This window comes from Hemitrygon akajei, chromosome 7 (genome assembly GCF_048418815.1).
Source record: "Hemitrygon akajei chromosome 7, sHemAka1.3, whole genome shotgun sequence".
Lineage (NCBI taxonomy): Eukaryota > Metazoa > Chordata > Chondrichthyes > Myliobatiformes > Dasyatidae > Hemitrygon > Hemitrygon akajei.
The window spans coordinates 163,229,310-163,252,469 of record NC_133130.1 but is presented as its reverse complement, the minus strand read 5'-3'; the positions used below and the strand labels follow the sequence as shown (position 1 = coordinate 163,252,469).

Here is a 23,160-nt window from a genome sequence, read left to right as displayed (position 1 = left end):
TGACAGTTCTTTCCTTCTCCCCAAATGCTTCCCTTCCCGCTGAGCCCTGTAGCAGACTGTTTGTTGTGACACTTAGGGTGTACGCGAGTTATTTTTGCAACATTCAGTGGCTGACGTTGGTTCCTACACATTCTTTTCCAGGGAAATGGAGGGAAACATATTTCGGCTTGGAATGCGCTTGGAGGATATGAGGGAGCAGATTGACCAGGTGCCTGAGACCAGTGCCCTGTCAGACCATAGTTCTGATGATGGAGTGAATCCTAGCTCATGGATCACCAAAAGACCAGCCCCACAACCATGCAGACCAGAGCCAATAGTACAACCTCCAAAACCTGTGCTTCAGACCACAGCAGACACAGAACAGGACCCCAAACATCAGGTAGGACTTGGAACTCTGTTCTAATGCTGGAACCTTCAGCCAAGGCCATCAGTATTTGTCCACAATCCCGAACCAGTGTAACCCCATTTGTTTGCCCCACCCTTCCTCACCATCAACATCACTAGACCCTGGGTGGACTGCTAGATATCATTTGGAAAGTTCCTCAACTAATTACTGACATTTGTCCATCTGTCCTCGTGTGTTTCCATTTCCACTATAGGTAATGCCTGTGAATAACCAAATCATTCTGTACAGTTTTTATCTCCTTAACTTCATAGGAAAGTACATACATAGAGTGAGTGCTGCGATGACTCACTCTCTGGTTGTGTGGTGGCAGCTTGTGAGGAGATGTTTAGTAGATTTGGGTAAATACGTCCTTTATCTATCTTGTCTTAGATAGGCACATGGTTGAATGAAAAATGGAGGGCTACATGGGAAGTAAGGAATAGATTGCTCTCAGGATAGGTTAAAATGTTAGCACAACATTGTGGGCCAAAGGGAATGTGCTATACAACTCTATGTTTACAGTCTAGAGCTTAGAAGAGCAGAGGGAGATCTCTTTGAAATTTTCATTCGGTTGAAGAGGGTGAATGCAAGGAGGATATCTTAGGGGATAAGGAGTCCAGAGCCAGGGACCATAGGCTTAGACTAAGAATTCAGCTGTATGGCACTGAAGTGCAGAGGGTTAGGCTTAGGCTGCTGAGCCTCATTCATTGAATTCACTTAAAACAGAGATTGATGGAATTCTGCACTTGGAGACTGAGTGCAGGAAAATGGCTCTGAGGTGGTCAATCAACCATGACCTTGTTGAGCAGAACAGCTGGGTAGATCCTTTGCTCCTATTTTACAGACAATGCCACGTTTTCTACACCAGCTTCACATTAAACAGCAACCAAACTGCTTTAGAGAATTGTTATTAGATGCTGAATTTAAGGGAGGTACCAGATTAAAAGCACAGAAATTCTACAGATGCAGGAAATCCGGAGCAATGCACACAAAATGCTGGAGGAACTCAGCAGGTCAGGCAGCATTTAGATCCCATACAAGATCACTCAGAAAGTAAGGAGGCATGGGATTCAAAGATACCTTGCTTTGTGAATCCATAATTGTCTTGCCGACAGAAGGCAAAGTGTGGTTTCAGATGGTTCATTTTCTGCATGGAGGCCAGTGACCAGAGGTGTCCCACAGGGATCTGTTCTGGGACCCCTCCTCTTTGTGATTTTTATAAATGACCTGGATAAAGAAGTAGAAGGGTGGGTTAGCAAGTTTGCTGATGACACAAAGTTTGCTGGTATTGTGGATAGTCTGCAGGGTTGTGAGAGGTTTCAGATGGACATCGATAGGATGCAGAACCAGGCTGAGAAGTGGCAGATGGAGTTCAACCCAGTTAAGTGTGAAGTGGTTCAATTTGATAGGTCAAATTTGAAGACAGAATATAATATTAATGGTAAGACTCTTGGCAATGTAGAGGTTCAGTGAGATCTTTGGGTTCATGTTCATAGGACACTCAAAGGTGCTGTGCAGGTTGACAGTGTTGTTAAGAAGGTGTATGGTGCATTGACAGTCATGAACTGCAGGATTGAGTTCAAGAGCCGTGAGGTAATGTTACAGCTATATAAGACCTAGGTCAGACCCCACTTGGAGTACTGTGTTCAGTTCTGGCCACCTCACTACAGGAAGGACGTGGATACTATAGAGAGAGTGCAGAGGAGATTTACAAGGATGTTGCCTGAATTGGACGGCGTACCTTATGAGAATAGGTTGAGTGAACTTGGCCTTTTCTCCTTGGAGTGACTGAGGTTGAGAGGTCACCTGATAGAGGTGTATAAGATGATGAGGGGCATTGATCATGTGGATGGCCAGAAGCTTTTTCCCAGGGCTGAAATGGCTAACACGAGTAGACATAGTTTTAAGGTGCTTGGAAGTAGGTACAGGGGGATGTCAGGGGTAAGTTTTTCACACAGAGAGTGATGGGTACGTGGAATGCACTGCTGGCGTCAGTGGTAGAGACAGATACAATAGCGTCTTTTAAGAGACTGAGTTAAGTACATGGAGCCTAGAAAAATATAGGGCTATGCGGTAGGGTAATTCTTTGCAGTTTCTAGAGTAGGTTACATGGTCGGCACAACATTGCGGGCCGAAGGGCCTGTGTAATGTGTTGTAGATTTCTATGTTCTATGTCCTGGAAAAGAAGGCCTCATTCTGGGAAAAGATGGAGTAGAGATGAAGGAATTGAGAAAAGGGAACAGCATTTCTACAGGAGACATGATGGGAAGTCAAGATAACATGGAAGCTGGGAGTCTTACAAAAGACATTGATTGACAGTTTGTCTCCAGAGATGGAGACAGAGAGATCGAGAAAGGGGAGGGAGTCGTCAGAAATTTGACCAAGTGAATTTACGAGCAGGGTGGAAATTGGAGACAAAGTTGATGAAATTGATGAGCTCTGTATAGGTGCATGAAGCAGGACCAATGCAATCATTAATGTAGCAGAGGAGGAGTTGGAGAGGATCACCAGGGAAGGCCTGGAGCATGGACGTAGCCAACAAAGAGGCTGGCATGCTGGGGCCCATATGGGTGCCCATAGCTATCTCTCAAATCTGGAGAAAATGGGAGGAGCCAAAGGAAAATTTGTTAAGGATGAGGACCAGTTCTGCTGGTCAGAGGAGGGTGGTGGTGGAGGGGAGCTGGTTGGTTCTTTTATTGAAAAAGAAACAGAGAGTTTTAAGGGTTTCCTGATGAGGAATACAAGTGTATAAGGATGTTATAAGAGGAACATATTGAAGGTCTTCAGTGGAACAGGAAGAAGATATTGGGAGGTCTGTGTGACCTGTGGTTGTACAAGAGGCAAGGGTACAGAAGGGCTGTGTTAACAAATGTACAGTTTACTGGGATGAGGTCCAGCAGAGGAAGAATGTCCTGCAAAAGAACATATGGAGGTCAGAAATCTCAGAATTATTGAAAGGCAGTAAAGCTCAGTTCTGATTTTCTGGCTTGTCCCTTTATCCTTTCATTCCAATGATATCCAGAAAAGTTATCAATTGGCAGTTATGGCCAAATTTCTAAAACAGAATACCATTCCTGATGATGTTTTGGGCCAAAACCCTTTAACTCTTTATTCTTCTCCATCAGGGGTTCCTAACTTTTTTTGTGTCATGGACCAATACCATTAAACAAGGGGTCCATGGACCCCAAGTTAGGAACCCCTGCCCTCTATAGATACTGCCAGACCTGCTGAGTTCCTCCAGCATTTTGTGTGTTACTCTGGATTTACAGCATCTACAGAATCTCTTCTGTTTGTGGCAAACAAACCCAACTACTTATCTCAAAACTTGTTCTGTGACTTCCTACACATGACGGGGCAAATGTTTACCACTATACTTCAAAATATTGATTTGCTTTGAAACCCTCTTTGATTACTGAGAATGTGCCAGATGCTAAATAAATGCAAATTCTTGCTTTCTTTTTCCATTATACCAAAGTGTCCATTTCCAAGTTTTTAATGATAGATTTATGCTAGCTGGGGTGGAATTGCTGAAGCAATGTAATTTATTGAGGGAGCCGAGGGTTTTTAATGTTCACCTCTGCTATTACCCAAAGAGCATTGTTCCTAGTGCGACGTTCCAGCTGGGGAAGGTGGACGCGGTGGTGAGCTCAGTGAGCGGGGACAGTGAAAATGAGGATGCCTTTCCTACTACCCTCAAACACAAGAAGATGCAATTGGAGGAAAGCTTTGATCAGCTGCTAGACCAGTGAGTATGTCTTCATTAACTAGTTACCAGTGATATTATCATTAACTAGTGTTGTCTCCTCGTAAAATCACAACAATTCAGACTCTGTGATAATCTCTAAATAGAGTATCACACATCACCAGCAGTGAATTCCAGTCAATGGTATTTGGCACAGTTATGTCAGAAATGTGATAATTATATTATGATAATTATGATAATTTATAGTATTAATGGTAAGACTCTTGGCAGTGTGGAGGTTCAGAGGGATCTTGGGGTCTGAGTCCATAGGACACTCAAAGCTGCTGCGCAGGTTGACTCTGTGGTTAAGAAGGCATACGGTGCATTGGCCTTCATCAGTTGTCGGATTGAGCTTAAGAGCCAAGAGGTAATGTTGCAGCTATATAGCACCCTGGTCAGACCCCGCTTGGAGCACTGTGCTCAGTTCTGGTCGCCTCACTACAGGAAGGATGTGAAAACCATAGAAAAGGTGAAGAGGAGATTTACAAGGATGTTGCCTGGATTGGGGAGCATGCCCTATGAGAATAGGTTGAATGAACTCGGCCTTTTCTCCTTGGAGCAACGGAGGATGAGAGGTGACCTGATAGTGACTGTATTAAGATGATGAGAGGCATTGATCGTGTGGATAGTCAGAGGCTTTTTCCCAGGGCTGAAATGGCTAGCACAAGAGGGCATAGTTTTAAGGTGCTTGGAAGTAGGTATAAGCGAGATGTCAGGGGTAAGTTTTTTACGCAGAGAGTGGGGAGTGCGCGGAATGGGCTACCGGCGACAGTGGTGGAGGCAGATACAATAGGGACTTTTAAGAGACTCCTAGACAGGTATATGGAGCTTAGGAGAATAGAGGGCTATGGGTTACCTTAGGTAATTTCTAACGTTAGGACTTGCTCGGCACAGCTCTGTGGGCCAAAGGGCCTGTATTGTGCTGTAGGTTTTCTATGTTCTATGATATTGCTTCACTTCGCTGTGCTTAGATCTAATGGAATCTTGCTTAATTCACCTTTTAGTTTTAATTTGAGATTCTGAACCCAGGTGAAGCAGAGGTTTTTCACTACTCCTTGCTGTCCCACCCCAATCTCAGAAACAGGGCTCTCTGCCCATCACGTCCACATGAACCAGTAAGTGCCTGTGTGTAGTAATCCCTTTTCACAGCCCGAGTGCTATGCACTGACGATTCCAGTGCTCGTATCGATACTTAATGTCATGGCAGTGCTTGCCTTCGCCACCCCCTGACATAGCGTATTCCAGATTCTGACCACCCTCTGGGGAAAAACTTTCTTCTTGACATCTCCTTGAAGCCCCTTACCCTTTATCCTTAATCTCTGCCATCTAGTGCTAAATATCTCTGCAGTGAGAAAAAGATTCTTACTCTCTAACCGGTCTATGTCCCAATGTGCTTCACAGAATCAGGGCACCATGGTAAGGTAGCAGTTGGTGCAATGCTATTACAGCTTGCGACATCAGAGTTTGGAGTTCCAGTGTTCTCAGTAAGCAAGTTTGTATGTTCTTCCCGTGAGTGTGTAGATTTCCTCCGGATACTCTGGTTTTCACCCACAGTCCAAAGATGTACTGGTTTAAATCAGTTTGGTAGAGTAACTGGTCATTCTGAATAGCCCCGTGATTAGGCCAGGGCTAAATCGATGTGTTGCTGGTTTGGAAGAGTCTGTTCCTCACTGTATATAAATAAATAAATAGAAATGCTGTGAAGCTACTGGCACACCAGAAGGTGTCAGGATGGATGACCAAAGCTCACCAGAAAGATGGAGTTTACTGAATGCACATGTGGAGAGACCGGTGGGAGAGAGAGCAGAGAGAAATAGGGACGTGCAAGAGACCAGAACTAAAAAAGATTCTAGAGGGTCCGGAGAAGATTACAGAACAAGTCAGAGGTGAGAATCTGGAGGAACTTAAATGAAATGACGAGAATTTTAAAATCAAGGTGTTGCTTAATGAGAAATCTGAATCAGGTTTAATATCACCAGCCTATATTGTAAAGTTTGTTGTTTTTGCAACAGCAATAACTTGCAATGCTTAATAATAAAAGTTATGAATTACGGTATATAAAATAGTTAAATTAAATAAGTACTGCAAAAAAAGTAGTCAGTAGGGATCCATGCCCATTCAGAAGTCTGAAGGTGGAGGAGAAAAAGTTGTCCCTAAATCATTGAGTGCATGCCTTCAGGCTCCTGTACCTCCTCCCTGATGGTAGCAATGAGAAGAGGACACCCTGGGTGATTGGGGTCCTTAATGATGGATGCTACCTTTTTGAGGCATTGCGCTTTGAAGATGTTCTGGTTGCAATGAAGTCTAGTGCCCATGATGGAGCTGATGGCAAAAAATTTGAGAGTGCCTTTGGTGACATATCAGATCTCCTAAGATCACAAGCAATAGGAGCAAATTAGGCCATTTGGCCAATTGTGTCTGCTCTGCCATTTCATCATGGCTAATCCAATTTTCCTCTCAGCCCAATCTCATGCCTTCTCCCCATATCCTTTCATTCCCTGACCAGTCAAGAATCTGTCAACCTCTGCCTTAAATATACAGAAAGACTTGGCCTCCACAGCTGCCTGTAGCAAAGAATTCCACAGATTCACCACTCTCTGGCTAAAGAAATTCCTCCTCATCTCCATTCTATTCTGAGGCTGTGTCCTCTGGTCTTAGACTCTCCCACCATAAGAAACCTATCAAGGCCTTTCACCATTCAATAGTTTTCAATGAGATCACCCCCTCATTCTTCTGAATTTTAGAGAACACATGCCCAGAGCCATCAAACGCTCTTCATATGACAAACTATACAATCCTGGATTCATTTTCATGAACCTGCTTTGAACACTCTCCAGTTTCAACACATCCTTTCTAAGATAAGGGGCCCAAAACTGCTCACAATACTCCAAGTGAGGTCTCACCAGTGCTTTATAAATTCTCAACATTAATTTGTTGCTTTTATATTCTAGACCTTTTGAAATTGAGATTGAGTTCAAGAGCCATGAGGTAATGTTATAGCTATATAAGACCGTAGTTAGACCCCACTTGGAGTACTGTGTTCAGTTCTGGTCACCTCACTACAGGAAGGATGTGGATACTATAGAGAAACCGTCTGGTTCTGTCCGCTGCGTAAGTCTCAGGAAGACCATCTCCGGCCCCCGCCGAACGTGTGGGGTTGAGGCGCGAGCCTGCCCCAAAACCCCCTATTTGTGTGAATGCTGCATGATTTGTTACCCTATTACAAATAAGTAACACGAAATAACAGACAAAGATTGGTGAAGGGGCAGGTAGTCTTGAGGAAACAGGTAGGCGGCAGGAGGGCTTAGACAGATTGGGAGACTGGGTAAGAGAGTGGCAAATGAAATACAATGTTGGAAAATGTATGGTCATGCACTTTGATAGAAAAAAATAAATGTGCAAATAAAAGATGCAAAGAGACTTGGGAGTCCTTGTGCAGAACACCCTAAAGGTTAGTTTACAGGTAGAGTCGGCGGTGAGGGAGGCAAATGCAATGTTAGCATTCATTTCAAGAGGTCCAGAATACAAGAGTGGGGATATGATGCTGAGGCTTTATAAGGTACTGGGTGAGGCCTCACCCTGAGTATTGTGAACAGTTCTGGACTCCTCATCTGAGAAAAGATGTGCTGGAATTGGACAGGGTCCAGAGGAGATTCACAAGGCTGATTCCGGGAATGAAAGGGTTATCATATGAGGAACGTTTGATAGCTCTGAGTCTGTACTCGCTGGAATTTAGAAGGATGGGATCTCATTGAAACCTTTTGAATGTTGAAAAGCCTAGACAGAGTAGATGTGGAAACAATGTTTTCCATGGTGAGAGAGTCTAGGACAAGGGGGCACAGCCTCAGGATAGAGAGGCGTCCATTTAAAACAAAGATGCAGAGAAATTTTTTTCGCTAGAGGATGGTAAATTTGTGGAATTTATTACCACATGCAGCTGTGGAGGCAGGTCGTTGGGTGTATTTATAGCAGAGTTTGATGGGTTCTTGATTGGACATGGCATTAAGGATTACAGGGAGAAGGCTGGGGAGTAGGGCTGAGGAGGGGAATAAAGGATCAGCCGCGATTGAATTGCGGAGCAGGCTCAATGGGCCAAATGGCCCAATCCTGCTCCTATATCTTATGGTGTTATGGCTGAATAGCCTAATTGTGTCCCTATGTCTTACAGCCTTCCTTTTCTTCGGTATTCATTAAGGAGAAGGATATTGAATTGTGTAAGGTCAGGGAAACAAGTAGGGAGGTTATGGAAACTATTACGATTAAAGAGGAGGAAGTACTGGCACCTTGAAGGAATATAAAAGTGGATAAATCTCTGGGTCCTGACAGAATATTCCCTAGGACCTTGAGGGAAGTTAGTGTAGAAATGGCAGGGGCTCTTTCAGAAATATTTCAAATGTCATTAGAAACGGGGATAGTGCCGGAGTATTGGTGTATTGCTAATGTGGTTCCATTGTTTAAAGAGAGTTCTAAGAGTAAATCTAGCAATTATAGGCCTGTACGTTTGACGTCAGTGGTGGGTAAATTAATGGAAAGTATTCTTAGAGATGGTATATAAAATTATTTGGATAGACAGGGTCTGATTAGGAACAGTCAACATGGATTTATGCGTGGAAGGTCATGTTTGACAAATCTTACTGAATTTTTTGAAGAGGTTACTAACAAAGTTGATGAGGGTAAAGCAGTGGATGTTGTCTATATGGACTTCAGTAAGGCCTTTGACAAGGTTCCGCATGGAAGGTTAGTTAGGAAGATTCAATCATTAGGTGTTAATATTGAAGTAGTAAAATGGATTCAACAGTGGCTGGATGGGAGATGCCAGACAGTAGTGGTGGATAACTGTTTGTCAGATTGGAGGCCGGTGACTAGTGGTGTGCCTCGGGGATCTGTACTGGGTCCAATGTTGTTTGTCATATACATTAATGATCTGGATGATGGGGTGGTAATTTGGATTAGTAAGTATGCAGATGATATTAAGATAGGTGGCGTTGTGGATAATGAAGTAGGTTTTCAAAGCTTGCAGAGAGATTTAGCCCAGTTAGAAGAGTGGGCTGAACGATGGCAGATGGAGTTTAATGCTGATAAGTGTGAGGTGCTACATTTTGGTAGGAATAATCCAAATAGGACATACATGGTAAATGGTAGGGCATTGAGGAATGCAGTAGAACAGAGTGATCTGGAAATAATGGTGCATAGTTCCCTGAAGGTGGAATCTCCTGTGGATAGGGTGGTAAAGAAAGCTTTTGGTCTTTATAAATCAGAGCATTGAGTATAGGATTTGGGATGTAATGTTAAAATTGTACAAGGCATTGGTGAGGCCAAATTTGGAGTGTTGTGTGAAGTTCTGGTCACTGAATTATAGGAAAGATGTCAACAAAATAGAGAGAGAATAGAGCAGATTTACTAGAATGTTACCTGGGTTTCAGCACTTAAGTTACAGAGAAAGGTTGAACAAGTTAGGTCTTTATTCTTTGAAGCGTAGAAGGTTGAGGGGGGACTTGATAGAGGTATTTAAAATTATGAGGGAGATAGATAGAGTTGACGTGGATAGGCTTTTTCCATTGAGAGTAGGGGAGATTCAAACAAGAGGACATGAGTTGAGAGTTAAGGGGCAAAAGTTTAGGGGTAACACGAGGGGGAATTTCTTTACTCAGAGAGTGGTAGCTGTGTGGAACAAGCTTCCAGTAGAAGTGGTAGAGGCAGGTTTGATATTGTAATTTGAATTAAAATTGGATAGGTATATGGACAGGAAAGGAATGGAGGGTTATGGGATGAGTGGAGGTCAGTGGGACTAGGTGAGAGTAAGCGTTCGGCACGGACTAGAAGGGCTGAGATGGCCTGTTTCTGTGCTGTAATTTTTATATGGTTATAAGATGCCTGGAAAAGAAATGGATAATGGGTAGGCAAACTAGAGGGAATGTGGGGTCATAGTAGTTTTGAGAAAAGAGGAGAAAAGAAATGGACAACAAACATAGTGGAAGAACACGGTGAGATGCTCACAGAATCAAATTTAGAAGGACAGACACAGATGTCAGAAAATCCTCATGCAGACTATGCTCTCACAGAGAATGTGCAGATAACTTTCAGTTAGTTATCTAGAACACAACATTGCAGAAAAGGCAAGAGGAGACAAATCAACATCTTTCCTTGGATGTTGTGTGGATATTTATTTTATTTTACTTGTTCTTCAGCACAGAACCATTTCAGTACCGTGAGTAAGTGAACTGAAGCAAACTGGATTGATTACATGATAAGAGCTCCAATGATTGCATGCAGACTGACATATATGTGATGGGTCATTGTCTTTATTTTGTTTGTTATAATATAAAATATTTTGTCAATACAATGTCTATACAGACTAGAAGGGCCGAGTTGGCCTGTTTCCGTGCTGTAATTGTTATATGGTTATCTGGCCTTATGGCTTCCGAGACAGAGATTACAGGGTCACCAAGTGCTGCAGGGATCCTCATAGCTGTAGTTTTTATTCACCCAGTGCGGAGGAGAGAGCATAAGGGTAGCAGACATTGAAAGAGTGAGGGAAAAGCTTCTCAGGCACACGAGTCAACAAAGGCAGGAGCTGAGGTGAGTGATGTTACAGAGGTGGATGCAGGCAGTGTTTGTGATGGAACAGGTGCTCAGCTGGAGTCAAACAGGTAATGATTCAGGACACTAAACCTGGCTATAGGTAATATTCTGACTTTCTGCAATTTTCCTTTTTCAATAATCTTCACTTATAAATAATATTTTTAAAATCTTTGATTCTTTGTGGTCTTTTTGAACTAAAGCAGAAAATTGAACTAATTTCTCCATTATAGACTCCAGCGTGACTTGCACAGGATTCAGTATTCTGCTCTACAGGGAGTAGGCATCAAAACTCCATCCAATTAGAGGCAATAGCTATAAAATGAGGGAGCCATTACATTCACAAATCTCTTATCCTCGCAATTCTCCAAGTTTCAGAGCTCTTGGTTTTGTTACAGTTCATAATCACTTCCTCTTTCAGTAGGCTAAACATCTGATTTGATTTGTTGTTGCCAGATGTGGAAGTTTCAAGGATCTGCCTCTGTCACTGGATTTCAACAAGGTGGGACAAATCCCTGAATCTCCACCCCCACCCCTGAAAGCATTTGGCCAGGAAGCAGAGAGAGTGAATCAGCTGAAGGAGGAAAGGATGAGAGCTTCATACAGTGATATGGATGTAGATAGCAGGAAGACACCTGAGCCGTGAGTGGTGAAGTTATCAAAAGCTGTTTTTATAGTCAATTTATGGAATGTTATATAATATTATTGTTTTAAGACCCATTGATAATGCACAGAGTTACATCAAATTTTCCCAAATTTTCTGGAGGCTAATGATGTTTTCTTCGCTTTGAAAAGGAGGCAACCAATGAAAATGCAAAAAATGTTCTCCAGTGGTTATAAGGAATCTCAACAGCCTGTTCTAGATAGAGGCCAGATGCCCCCTAACATCCAATCCTTCCAATCACGTACCATGTCTGCAGACTCGACAGGAGCGTACTTGACTGAAGGAACAGCTCTTTCACCTGGCAAGAGTGACACTCGTGTGGATGGGATTGTTTCTCCAGAACCTGTGCCTTACAAAACTCTTTTCCAGGTGGCTGCAGTCCCACCAGAGGTAACTACACAGTGAGAATGGTTAACGTCTGTGAGAAGAGCTTGGTTCACGGTTGACATGCGGATTCAATGTTATTTTCTTTCCAAAAGTAACCGCACCAAAGGGAGAAGGCTTAAAGTGGTGTCAGGAAGCTGTGCTGAAGGCTTAGGAAGTATGCATCATGTCAAAGTCTCATTAGGACTCCCCACCGTGTGAGAGTCCAGCAGGGTGGAACCAACATAACTGAGAGGTCACAAGTCCTGAGAGCCTCTTGACCTTCAGTTCCTCAGTTTGCATTTGCTCTATGCTTCATCTTTCACATCTGTGGTCAAGCCTGCTGCTTCCTTGTTTCCAAGCAGAAGTTTAAAGCAGGTTACCATGCAGTAGGACGGCCTACACTGTTAGTGGCTGCAGAGGTTCCTCTGTACCCAGAGAAGGGATGAGACACTGAAAGAACAGAGCACCCTTGCACGTAACAGACCAAAGGAGCTCCTTTCCTCAGCCTGGGTCCAGAGCAGGGTCCTAGAATATCTAGTGCTCACTTCATGTTCATTTTGTCGTGCTAAGGGTTAGTTTCTGCTCGCATCCACTCTCACCTGTGAGGGTCAGTGACATGATTGAGGAAAATTTATACAGCTTCCTCAGCACTCCAAAGTAATTTTCATACTGCAGCTGGAAGGGTCAAAATTAAGACAACTTCCTAGATTGCACTTTGACTATTGGTAGCTCACCCTCATTAATTATGATGGCAAGAAAAACAGCGGGTAACATTATATACACCGTCCACTATATACACGATATGCTATATCCGACACACACTATATACACTGTCCATTATATACACCATTACTATATACACGATATGCTATATCCCCCACACACTATATACACTGTCCATTATATACACCATTCACTATATACATGATATGCTATATCCCCCACACACCATATACACTGTCCATTATATACACCATTCACTATATACACAATATGCTATATCTCCCACACACCATATACACTGTCCATTATATACACCATTCACTATATACACCATTCAGTGTGTACATCGTCTGGTAAATGCAACGTTTGCTACGCACCAGAATCAGAATCACATTCATTATCAGTGGCATATGAGGTGAAACTTGTTTTGTGGCAGCAAGGCATAAAAATTACAATAAGAAATATTTTAAAATTTAAATAAATAGTGCAAAAAGAGAGCAAAATAGTGAGGAAGTGTTCTTGGACTGTTCAGAAACTGATGGCGAAGGAGAAGAAGCTGTTCCTAAAAAGTTGAGTGTGTGTCTTTGGTCTCCTGTACCTCCTCCCCAATGGTAGCAAAGAGTTAAGGAATGTCCTAGAAGAAGAGGATCCTTAATGATGGATGCTGCCTTTTGAAGATGACCTTGGTGGTGGGGAGATTGGTGCCCATCATGAAGCTGGCTAACTTTGTAATTCACTGCAGCTTTCTCCAACCTTGCACATTTGTACGTCCATACCAGACAGTGATACAACCAGTGAGAATACTCTCCAATGGTACACATGTAGAAATTTGCTAGAGTCTTTGATGACATACCAAATCTCCTCAAAATCCAAATGAAAGACAGCCATAGCGCGCCTTCTTCATGATTACATCAACGTGTTGGACCCAGGAACTTGAAATGACTCACCCTTCCCACTGCTGATTCCTCAATGAGGACTGGTGTGTAAATTATCCCTCCTGATGGTCAGTGTAATTCCTGTATCACGCTGATGGTCAGTGTAATTCCATTATCACACTGATGGTCAGTGTAATTCCTGTGTGACACTGATGGTCAGTGTAATTCCTGTGTGACACTGATGGTCAGTGTAATTCCATTATCACGCTGATGGTCAGTGTAATTCCTGTGTCACGCTGATGGTCAGTGTAATTCCATTATCACTCTGATGGTCAGTGTAATTCCATTATCACACTGATGTAGCTGTGACCCCACTCAGCCATCTGATCTACAGTGCCTATAAAAAGTCTTCACCCCCCCCCCCCCCCGGAAGTTTTCAAGCTTACAACATTGAATCACAGTGGATTTAATTTGGATCTTTTGACATGGATCAACGGAAAGGACTCTTACATCAAAGTGAAAATAATTTCTACAAATTGGTCTAGATTTATCACAATTATTAAACACAAATAATTGATTGCATTTTTACTTATCCCCTTGAAGTTAGTACTTAGTAGATCCACCTTTGACAGCAATTACAGTCTTGAGTATGTGTGGATAGGTTTCACCCAAACAAGAGAAAATCTGCAGATGCTGGAAATCCAAGCAACACCCACAAAATGCTGGAGAAACTCAGCAGGCCAGGCAGCATCCATGGAAAAGAGTACTGTTGACATTCCGGGCTGAGACCCTTCATTAGGACTGGGGAGAAAAGATGAAAAGTCAGAGTTAGAAGGTGGGGAGAGGGGAGGAAGAACCACAAGGTGGTAGGTGAAACCGGGAGGGGGGGGAGGGGATGAAGTAAAGAGCTGGGAAGTTGATTGGTGAAAGAGATACGGGGCTGGAGAAGGGGGAATCTGATAAGGAGAGGACAGAAGGCCATGGAAGAAAGGTGGAAATAGTGTAATTTTTGCTAAGATATTGACTCACCAGCAGTTGGACCTTGCAGATAAAGTGTGTTTTTCTACAATCAATCGAAACACTGTGACTGAACACAGGTGATCTCCATTTAAATAATTATATGATACTAGCTGCACCAGTGATGATTTAGTGCATCGCATTAAAGGGGTGAATACTTATGCAATCAATTATTTTGTTTTATATTTGTAAATAATTTAGAGCTCTTTGTAGAGATCTGTTTTCACTTTGACACAAAAAAAGTCTTTTTTTTGTTGATCAGTGTCATAAAAAGCCAAATGAAATCCATTGTAATTCAATGTTGTGGAACAATAAAACATGAAAACTTCGAAGGGGAGTGATTTCTTTTTATTGGCACTATATCTCACTTCTTTACACCTCCTCATCACCAGCTGAGATTCTGCAAACAATTGTGTCATCACCAAGTTTATAGATGGTGTTTGAGCTGTGCCTAGCCACACTGAATGTAGAGAGAGTAGAGTAGTGGGCTAAGCACACATCCTCGAGGTGCACCAGCTTTGATTGTCATTACCAAACAACACTGGCTGTCATATCCCAATGAGAAAGTCAAGGATTCAGTTAAAAGGGAAATACAGAGAGAGGAATATATCCACTGTATAACTTGTTTAATTCTCTGTCACTTTGTTCTCTGTTCTGCTGTTGACGCTGCGCCCTCCTGAGCTATTGTAGCCAGGAGAAATAATTTAACAATGCATCCTAAATTTGTATCTCGTGACTCACTGGCACTAAATTATATATCAGTGATGCCTCTAAACCATTTTCCGGACATTAATTTACTAATCAAATTTATTTTATAAGATTCCCAATTGTTGAAAGTTAAATGTTAGGGACACAGAAATATAAATTACAAAGCAAAAATGTTACCAGTCCTGTGTGTTACAGCAGGGTACAGAAACCCACCAACTGGACAGTTTCCATGACACTGTCAGGAAGGAGTGTAGCCCTAGGTTGTTCAAAGGTATTTTAGTTCTGGAGCCCTCCTCAGTGGAGCCAATAGCTAGCCATTTCCTTTTATTGAACATATTTAAGGGCCCCATGGTACTATAACAGCCTGATGCTATTACAGCTCAGCACATCAACATTTGGAGTTCAACTCCATTGTCCTCTGTAAGCAAGCTTATACGTTCCTTCCCACGTACACAGGTTGACTTCCTCCCACAGTCCAAAGACAGATAGGCAGACAGACATACTTTATTGATCCCGAGGGAAATTGGGTTTCGTTACAGCCGCACCAACCAAAGACATACTAGTTAGTAGGTTAAAGGTCATTGTAAATTATCCCATGATTAGGCTAGTGTTAAATCGATGGGTTGCTGGACGGCATGGCTCAAAGGGCCGGAAGAGCCTGTCCCTGCCGTATCGCTAAATAAGTAATAAATATTAGCATTAATCTTGTCCTGGACTTTGGACACCAACTGTCATTACACTAACATCCACCAGGTGGTGCCCCTATTCTCATCTCTCTGAGATGTTGGTGTTCCCAGTGACCTGCCTTTATTCACTGCAGATTAAGAGCAAGGGACATCGTAGAGCACACTAATCTCTCAGAGTGAAATCTCAATGAGATTTTAGTCCCTTGGAATTAATTTAAGCGGCTTTAGGACGCTCTGGAATGTAAAGGTGATGTACTCCTTGTGGTGAAGAAATGTGCAAATGACCCAGTTTTGAATTAGTATTGGTTTATTGTTGTCAGATGTGAGATCCAGTGTAAAGCTGGTCTTGCACACTGCTCATACAGATCATTACACAGTGCATCAAGCTCGAACAAGATAAAACAATAACATTGCAGAATAAAATGTTAATTCCATTGACAAAAATGCAGATTGGAAAATGATGAGTGAGTTTATTTTAGAAATTAGTCACAGATTTCAAAATATATTGAGCTGAGAAATGAGGCTCCATTTGTGCCTCTCACAAGCAAAAGGGCCTCTCCAAATTCCTCCAAGACTGGAAATAAACAAAGAAAATGCTGGAAGCTCATCAGTTCAGCCAGTGTCTATAGAGAGAGAGCCCCAGTTAATATTTCAAAATTCCTTTCAGATGAAAGGATCTTTGAACGAAACTGTTATCCAGTCGCTCCCTGTTAATGTGGTTTGACAACTAGGTCCAGCAATTTCTACTTTAATTTCTGATATAGAGCATCAGAAGGTTTTGTTTATTGAACATTACTTAGACCACACACATGCATGTATGAATGCATGAAGTGTGTGTGTGGGCCTGTGATGTATTTGCACATGCATGTAAATGGGTGTGACACGGTACACACATATCAGTGTAAGTATATATGTGTATTTTTGGCTGTGTGCACACTTGTGTCAGCTCGATTCATTAACTTTGTTGGAACAGTTTATTGTATTTCTCTCATCTCCCTCAGTAAGCTCAGCCTGGTCCGGCAGCCTCTCAGTAACTGGGGAACCTCTCTCATAGGGGATCTAGTGATTTCTTGGGAATGGTGCGTGTCTGCTGCTCCAGCCTGTCCAGGCACTCGGTGAGAACAGGGCTGACCCATGATCAAATCCTCTCGGTTAGCAGCTTTGCAAACCTCTCTTTATTTTTCAGGAAGGCATTATTTCTCCAGAGACAGACAGCGGGTTTGTGGGCTCTGAAGCCAGCCGGATCACACCAGCCGTCCGTTCTCCCGAACATCACCACCCCCTCAGCAGGTACTCGGCAAAGCATGGGCAAAATAAAATATTCTACACTAGCATAAAGACTTTGTTTCATGTGTGGATGCCAGACCATTAGAGATTCAAACAACACAGATGAAAGCTGGAACAACTCAACAGGTAGGGCAAGAAAATGGGCAGATGGTGTTGTGGGCTGAGGCTCTTCACTTATCCATTTCTTCCACAGATGCTGCCTGACCTCTGAGTTTCTCCAGAATTTTGTGCGTGTTGCTCCGGATTTGAACTTCTAAGGTCTCTGGTGTCTGTTACATCATCCATTCTAACCACTGCAAGGTTCTTGGTATTCGCACAATGTTCCCAGCACATTGGCTTAAGCCAAATTTGAGTCAGTTAATAGAATTTACCAAAAAGGCAAAGGGTAAAACATTTTGACAAATATACACAAAATGCTGGAGGAACTCGGTAGGTCAGGCAGCATCTGTGGAAGGGAATAAACAGTCAAGGTTTTGGGCTGAGATCTTTCATCAGGATTCACATGAGACCTTCTTGAGCAACGTTTGCATTCTGTGTGTGTTGCTCTGGATTTCCAGCATCTGCAGAATTTCTTGTGTTTGATATTCTGGCAAAGAAAGTTCAATCAGACTCATCAGCAGCCCATAGGGCCACAGTCAGAGAGAGTGCACAAAGGCACAGAGATTGGAGACGGGCTCCAAGTTTAATGTTTTAAGTTTCCAGCCAATTAAGTCTCATTATTCTGTACTTAAAAGAGTTGGTTGCACAATGAGCAGCTGAAGATGGAGTGTAGGCTCCTGGCCTGGAGGATAGACAGTACTGCGAGATGGCCATATTGATACATGGTGGAGAGAGAGGGAGGGAAGGAGCTCCCACGGTTCCCCTAAGTATCTGAACTCTTCATACTTGGGGCTGTACCTCTGAACAGCATGTGTTAATACTGTTGTCAGTGCAGAGAGTCACATCACTTGAGACAATGGAAAGTCATTGACATTCGGTTCAGTTAAATAAGCAGAGTGACTTACTCCATCTCTGAACAAGTGAGTTCCAGTATTTACTGTTTCCCACCACAGATCTCCAAGCCAGAGAGAAATGTTACTGAGATCTCCCCCAGGAGGAATGGCACGACCTAAGCAAGCCCTCAGCTCTCAGGAGGCTGCTCGGAGAGGTGCGAACCACCACTTCACCATCAGCCAGGACCGACAGGGATGGGAAAGTGTTGTCCGAGGAGGTCATTCCCAAACCAGCTCTCCACAGCTCCGCGTTGGCAGCACAATCAATGAGTTTGAGCAGGACACGTTCATCAGTAAGTGAAATGTTTCTTTGATTTGATGAGAGGGGTCTCTGGTAGTGGGAACTGACACTGGGAAAGAGTGGGGTTTCATGTGCCAACCAGACCAAACCTCAGAAGTCTCACATTTTGTACTTAACCAGAATGGGACCAGCATTCTTGTGAGGTGGTTTAAACATAGTTGGCAGGGGAAGCAGGCTTTCTGATGCCATTTGCAGATAGTTCTTAATGAATTCGAGTCATAGAAGAGTACAGCACAGGCCCTTTGGCCCATCTAGTTCATGCTGAGCCTCCTTGACCAGCACCAGGAGCATACCCCTACCAACCACATACCTATCCAAACTTCTTTAAATGTTGAAATCAAGCTCATATAGCCAACTTGGCAGCAGTTCCACACTCTCATGACCCTCTAAAAGAAGATGTTTCCCCTCATGTTCCCCTTAAACTTTTCACCTTTCACCCTTAACCCATGACCTCTAGTTGTAATCCCTTCCAACCTCAGTGCAAAAAGCCTGCTTGTGTTTACTCTGTCTATACCCCTCATGATTTGGTGTATATCTATCAGATCTCCTCTCAATCCGCTACATTCCAAGGAATGAAGACATAATCTATTCAATCTTTCCATATAACTCTGGCCTTCCAGACCCGGCAACATCCTTGTAAATTTTCTCTGAACTCTTTCAAAATTATTTGACCCTTTCCTGGAAATAGGTGACCAAAACTGTATCCAATACTCAAAATTAGACCTGACCAATGCCTTCTACAACTTCGACCTAACAACCCATTTCTCGTACTTAAATGTGCAAAAAATTTTCTTTATGACACCATCAACCTTTGACGCCACTTTCAAAGAATGATGGACCTGTTTTCCCAGATCACTTTGTTCTAGCACAATCCTCAGTGCCCTACCACTCACTGTGTAAGACCTTCTCTAGTTGTTCCTACCGGAGTGCAATACCTTGCACTAAATTCCATCTTCCAGTTTTCAAGCCATTTTTCCAGCTGGTCCAGAACCTGCTGCAGGCCATGATAGCCTTCCTTGCTGTTCACTTCACTCTCAATCTTGGTGTCATCTGCAAATTTGCTGATCCATTTAACCACATTATCATCCAGATCATTGATATAAGTGACAATTGTTGGACTTTATTAATAGATTGGACTCAGTAGAGTGGGAGTGTGTGTCTGTGAAGATCACTTTGGAAATAGTAACAGTGACTTTGTATATTTCAAAGTGGTTATTGATGAGGAGAGGGTTGGACCGTAATAACAATCTTTAAATGAGGGAGGTCAGATTCACTGATGTCAGGAGGACCAGGTAGACTGGAGGGCAGCTACTTACAGGTAAGTCCACGCCTGAAGAATGAGAAACAGGACCAGGCAAAGGTAGACTGGAGGGCAGCCATTCACAGGTAAGTCCACACCTGTAACGTGAGAAGCAGACACAGAAGGAATAACAAGGGTTTGAGGCCAACATGTTCCTGTCAGGAATAAAGGCCAGGGATGACATGTACAAGGAGTCTGGGATGTCAAGGGATATTGAGGACTGGATAAGCAAGAAAAGGAAGCATGAAGTCAGGAGGGCTAAAGAAGGCATGAGGTTGCCTGAGCAGACAAGGTGAAGGAGAATCCTGGGGGATTTTACAGATATGCTGAGAAAGAGGATTGCAAGGGACAAAGTTAGTCTTCTGGAAGATCAGAATGGTAATCCATGTGTGGAGCCAAAAGAGATGGGGGAGATCTTAAATAAATTTTTTTGCATCTGTGTTTACTTAGGAGATGGACACAGAGTCTATAGAAGTGGGGCAAAGCAGCATTAACTTCATGGAGCCAAAAAGTGTAGGTGAGGTCCTAATTGAACATTTTTCACTGCTTTTCACAGGCGAAGCAGGTTTTGTAGTTGGAGAATAAAGTGAGGGAAGACCATAGGACCATAAGATATACAAACAGAAATAGGCCTTTTGGCCCATCGATTCTGCTCTGCCATTTCATCCCCAGTCTCTTGTTGTCTTCCCATATTCCTTCATGCTCTGACCAATCAAGGATCTATCAAACTCTGTCTTAAATATACATAAAGATGGCCACCACAGATGCCTGTGGCAAAGACTTCCACAGATTCACCACTCTCAGGCTCAAGAAATTCCTCCTCATCTCCATTCCAAAAGGATTCCCCTCCATTCTGAGGCTATGTCCTCTGGTCTTAGACTCTCCTACCATAGGAAACATCCTCTCCACATCCACTCTATCAAGGCCTTTCACCATTTGATAGGTTTCAATGAGGTCACCCCTCACTCTTCTGAATTCCAGCAAATATAGGCTCATCCTTGCTTTTATATTCTAGTCCTCCTGAAATGAATTCTAACATTGTATTTGCCTTCCTCACCACAGACTCAACCTGCAAATTAACCTTTAGGGAATATTGCATAAGGTCTCCCAAGTACCTTTGCACCTCTTTTTTTTTGTATTTTTCTCTCCATTTAGAAAACAGTCAACATTTTCATTTCTTCTACCAAAGTGCATGACCATAAATATTCCAACACTGTTCCACCTGTCACTTCTTTGCCCATTCTCCAATCTGGCTAAGTCTGTCTGTAGTCTCTCTACTTCTACAAAACTACCTGCCCCTCCACCTATCTTCATATCATCTGCAAACTTTGCAACAAAACTATCAATTCCATCATCCAAATCATTGAAATATAACGTTAAAAAGCATTGGTCCCAACATAGATCCCTGTGGAACACCACTAGTCACTTGCAGTCAGCCAGAAAAGGCTCCCTTTATTCCCACTCTTTGCCTTTTGCCAATCAGCCACTGCTTTATCCATGCTAGAATCTTTGCTGTTAAACCATGGGCTCATAGCTTTGATAAGCAGCCTCACATCTGGCAACTTGTCAGAGGCCTTCTGAAAAATCCAAGTACACAACATCAACCAATTCTCCATTGTCTATACAGCTTCAAAGAATTCCAACAGATTAGTCAGGCAAGATTTTCTGTTGAAGAAACCATGCTGTCTATGCCTATTTTATCATGTGTCTCCAAGTACCCTGAGACCTCATCCTTAATAATCGACTCCAGTGTCTTCCCAACCACTGAGGTCAGACTAACTGGCCTATAGTTTCCTTTCTCCTGGCTCTCTCCCTTCTTGAAGAGTGGAGTGATATTTGCAATTTTCCAGTCCTCTGGAACCATTCCAGAATCTAGTGATTCTTGAAAGATTATTACTAATACCTCCACAATTTATTCAGCCACCTTTTTCAGAACCCTGGGGTGTACACCATCTAGTCCAGGTGACTTATCTACCTTCCTGACCTTACGATTTCCCAATAACCTTCTCTCTAGTTATGGTAACTTCACACATTTCATGAGCCTTGGCATCTGGAACTTCCACCATACTGCTAGTGTCTTCCACCACGAAGACTGAAGCAAAATACTTATTCAGTTCCTCTGCCATTTCATTGCTCCCCATTTCTACCTCTCCAACATTGTTGTCCAGCAGATCAATATCCACTCTCACCTCTCTTTTACACTTTATGTATCTGAAAAAGCTTTTGGTATCTTCTTTAATCTTACTGGCTGGCTTACTTTCATATTCCATCTTTACCTTCGAGTGATGAGGTTCTGCATAGAAAATTCAGGGACTTAGGTGCTAAGTTAAAGGGCAGGACCTCCAGGGTGTGACCCCAGGAAAGATACCCACACCGTGTGCTAGTGAGGTCAGAACCAAGAAAATTACACAGTTTAATATGTGGCTAAGGAGTTGGTGTAAGAGGGAGCGTATAAGATTACATGACTGTTTTTTTCCCCTTTCCTCGCTATTTTGAATGTGTATGTTTTTGTTTCTTAGCCCCAGAGGAACACTGTATCCATGTATAGTTGAATGATGATTAAACTTGATTTGATTTGATTAGTAGGCTGAGAGGTGGGTCTAGCTCTGAGGCTGGAAGGGATGTGTTCCAGGCTGCCATGGTGGTTAAGGGAGAACATTACTGATGCTCTGGTTAGACATGTGAGGCATCAGACATCAGCAGACCTGGTGTCCATTTTCCCAAAAGGACTGCAAGGAAAACCCATGAGGCTGATACCATGATAGGGAAGGTACAGGGGAAAAGAATCTGAGAGCACAGATTAATGATCACTAAGAAAGGCAGAGACTAATCAGAGACAGCTAACTTGGTTTCACCAAGGACATACCTTGTCTGTCCAATTCGATTAAAATCTTTAAAGAATTAGCAAAGTGTATAGGTGAAGGCAGCTCAGTAGATGTATTTTGGTGATGTCTTCAATGAGGTCATATGTGGAAAACTAGTTAAAAAAGGTTAGGACTTGGAATCCAGGACCGTTTGGCAAACCAGATCCAAACCTTGTCAAAAGGAGAGAGAGATATGTTTTTGGGTTGTTTCTGTGATCGGATATCCGGAATTAGAGGTTATGGTTTGTTATTGGTTTATCTCAGGTCACATGGACTCAGAAGCTGATGGTCTCGGTCCCTGTGCTGGGCAGAGGTGTCAACGTTCGTCTCTGATCTCGTCACCTTTAACCTCCCATCCTAAAGTTCAGTACAGTCCCAGCCTTTTGAACATTCGATCAGCTAGAGAGTGAGTAACAATAAGAGTCTTGACTTCTTGCCACACATCCATGGGACCGAATAAATTACAGTCAGGAGATCATTAAAAATCTGATCTTGATAGAATGAGCAGGTGTCAGCCTGAGCATAGAACATTCCGTCATAGTACAGGACCTTTGACCCACAATGTTGCATTGACCTTTTAACCTGCTCTAAGATCAATCTTACCCTTCCCTCCTACAGAGCCCTGCATTTTTCTATCATCCATGTGCCTATTGAAGAATCTCTTAAATGTC

At 42.8% G+C, this 23,160-nt stretch overlaps 1 protein-coding gene across 2 annotated transcripts in view; it reads left to right on the top strand.

Moving 5' to 3' along the window:
• Positions 1–23,160, top strand: part of akna (AT-hook transcription factor) — a 122,057-nt gene that overhangs the window by 57,724 nt on the left and 41,173 nt on the right. For both annotated transcript variants that reach the window (XM_073052444.1, XM_073052445.1), the window contains 7 exons: positions 142–379; positions 3,979–4,130; positions 11,163–11,348; positions 11,502–11,760; positions 16,932–17,035; positions 18,085–18,317; positions 22,754–22,895. In XM_073052444.1, the coding sequence (XP_072908545.1) occupies positions 142–379; positions 3,979–4,130; positions 11,163–11,348; positions 11,502–11,760; positions 16,932–17,035; positions 18,085–18,317; positions 22,754–22,895 (1,314 nt within the window). The remainder of the gene's footprint in view (positions 1–141; positions 380–3,978; positions 4,131–11,162; positions 11,349–11,501; positions 11,761–16,931; positions 17,036–18,084; positions 18,318–22,753; positions 22,896–23,160) is intronic.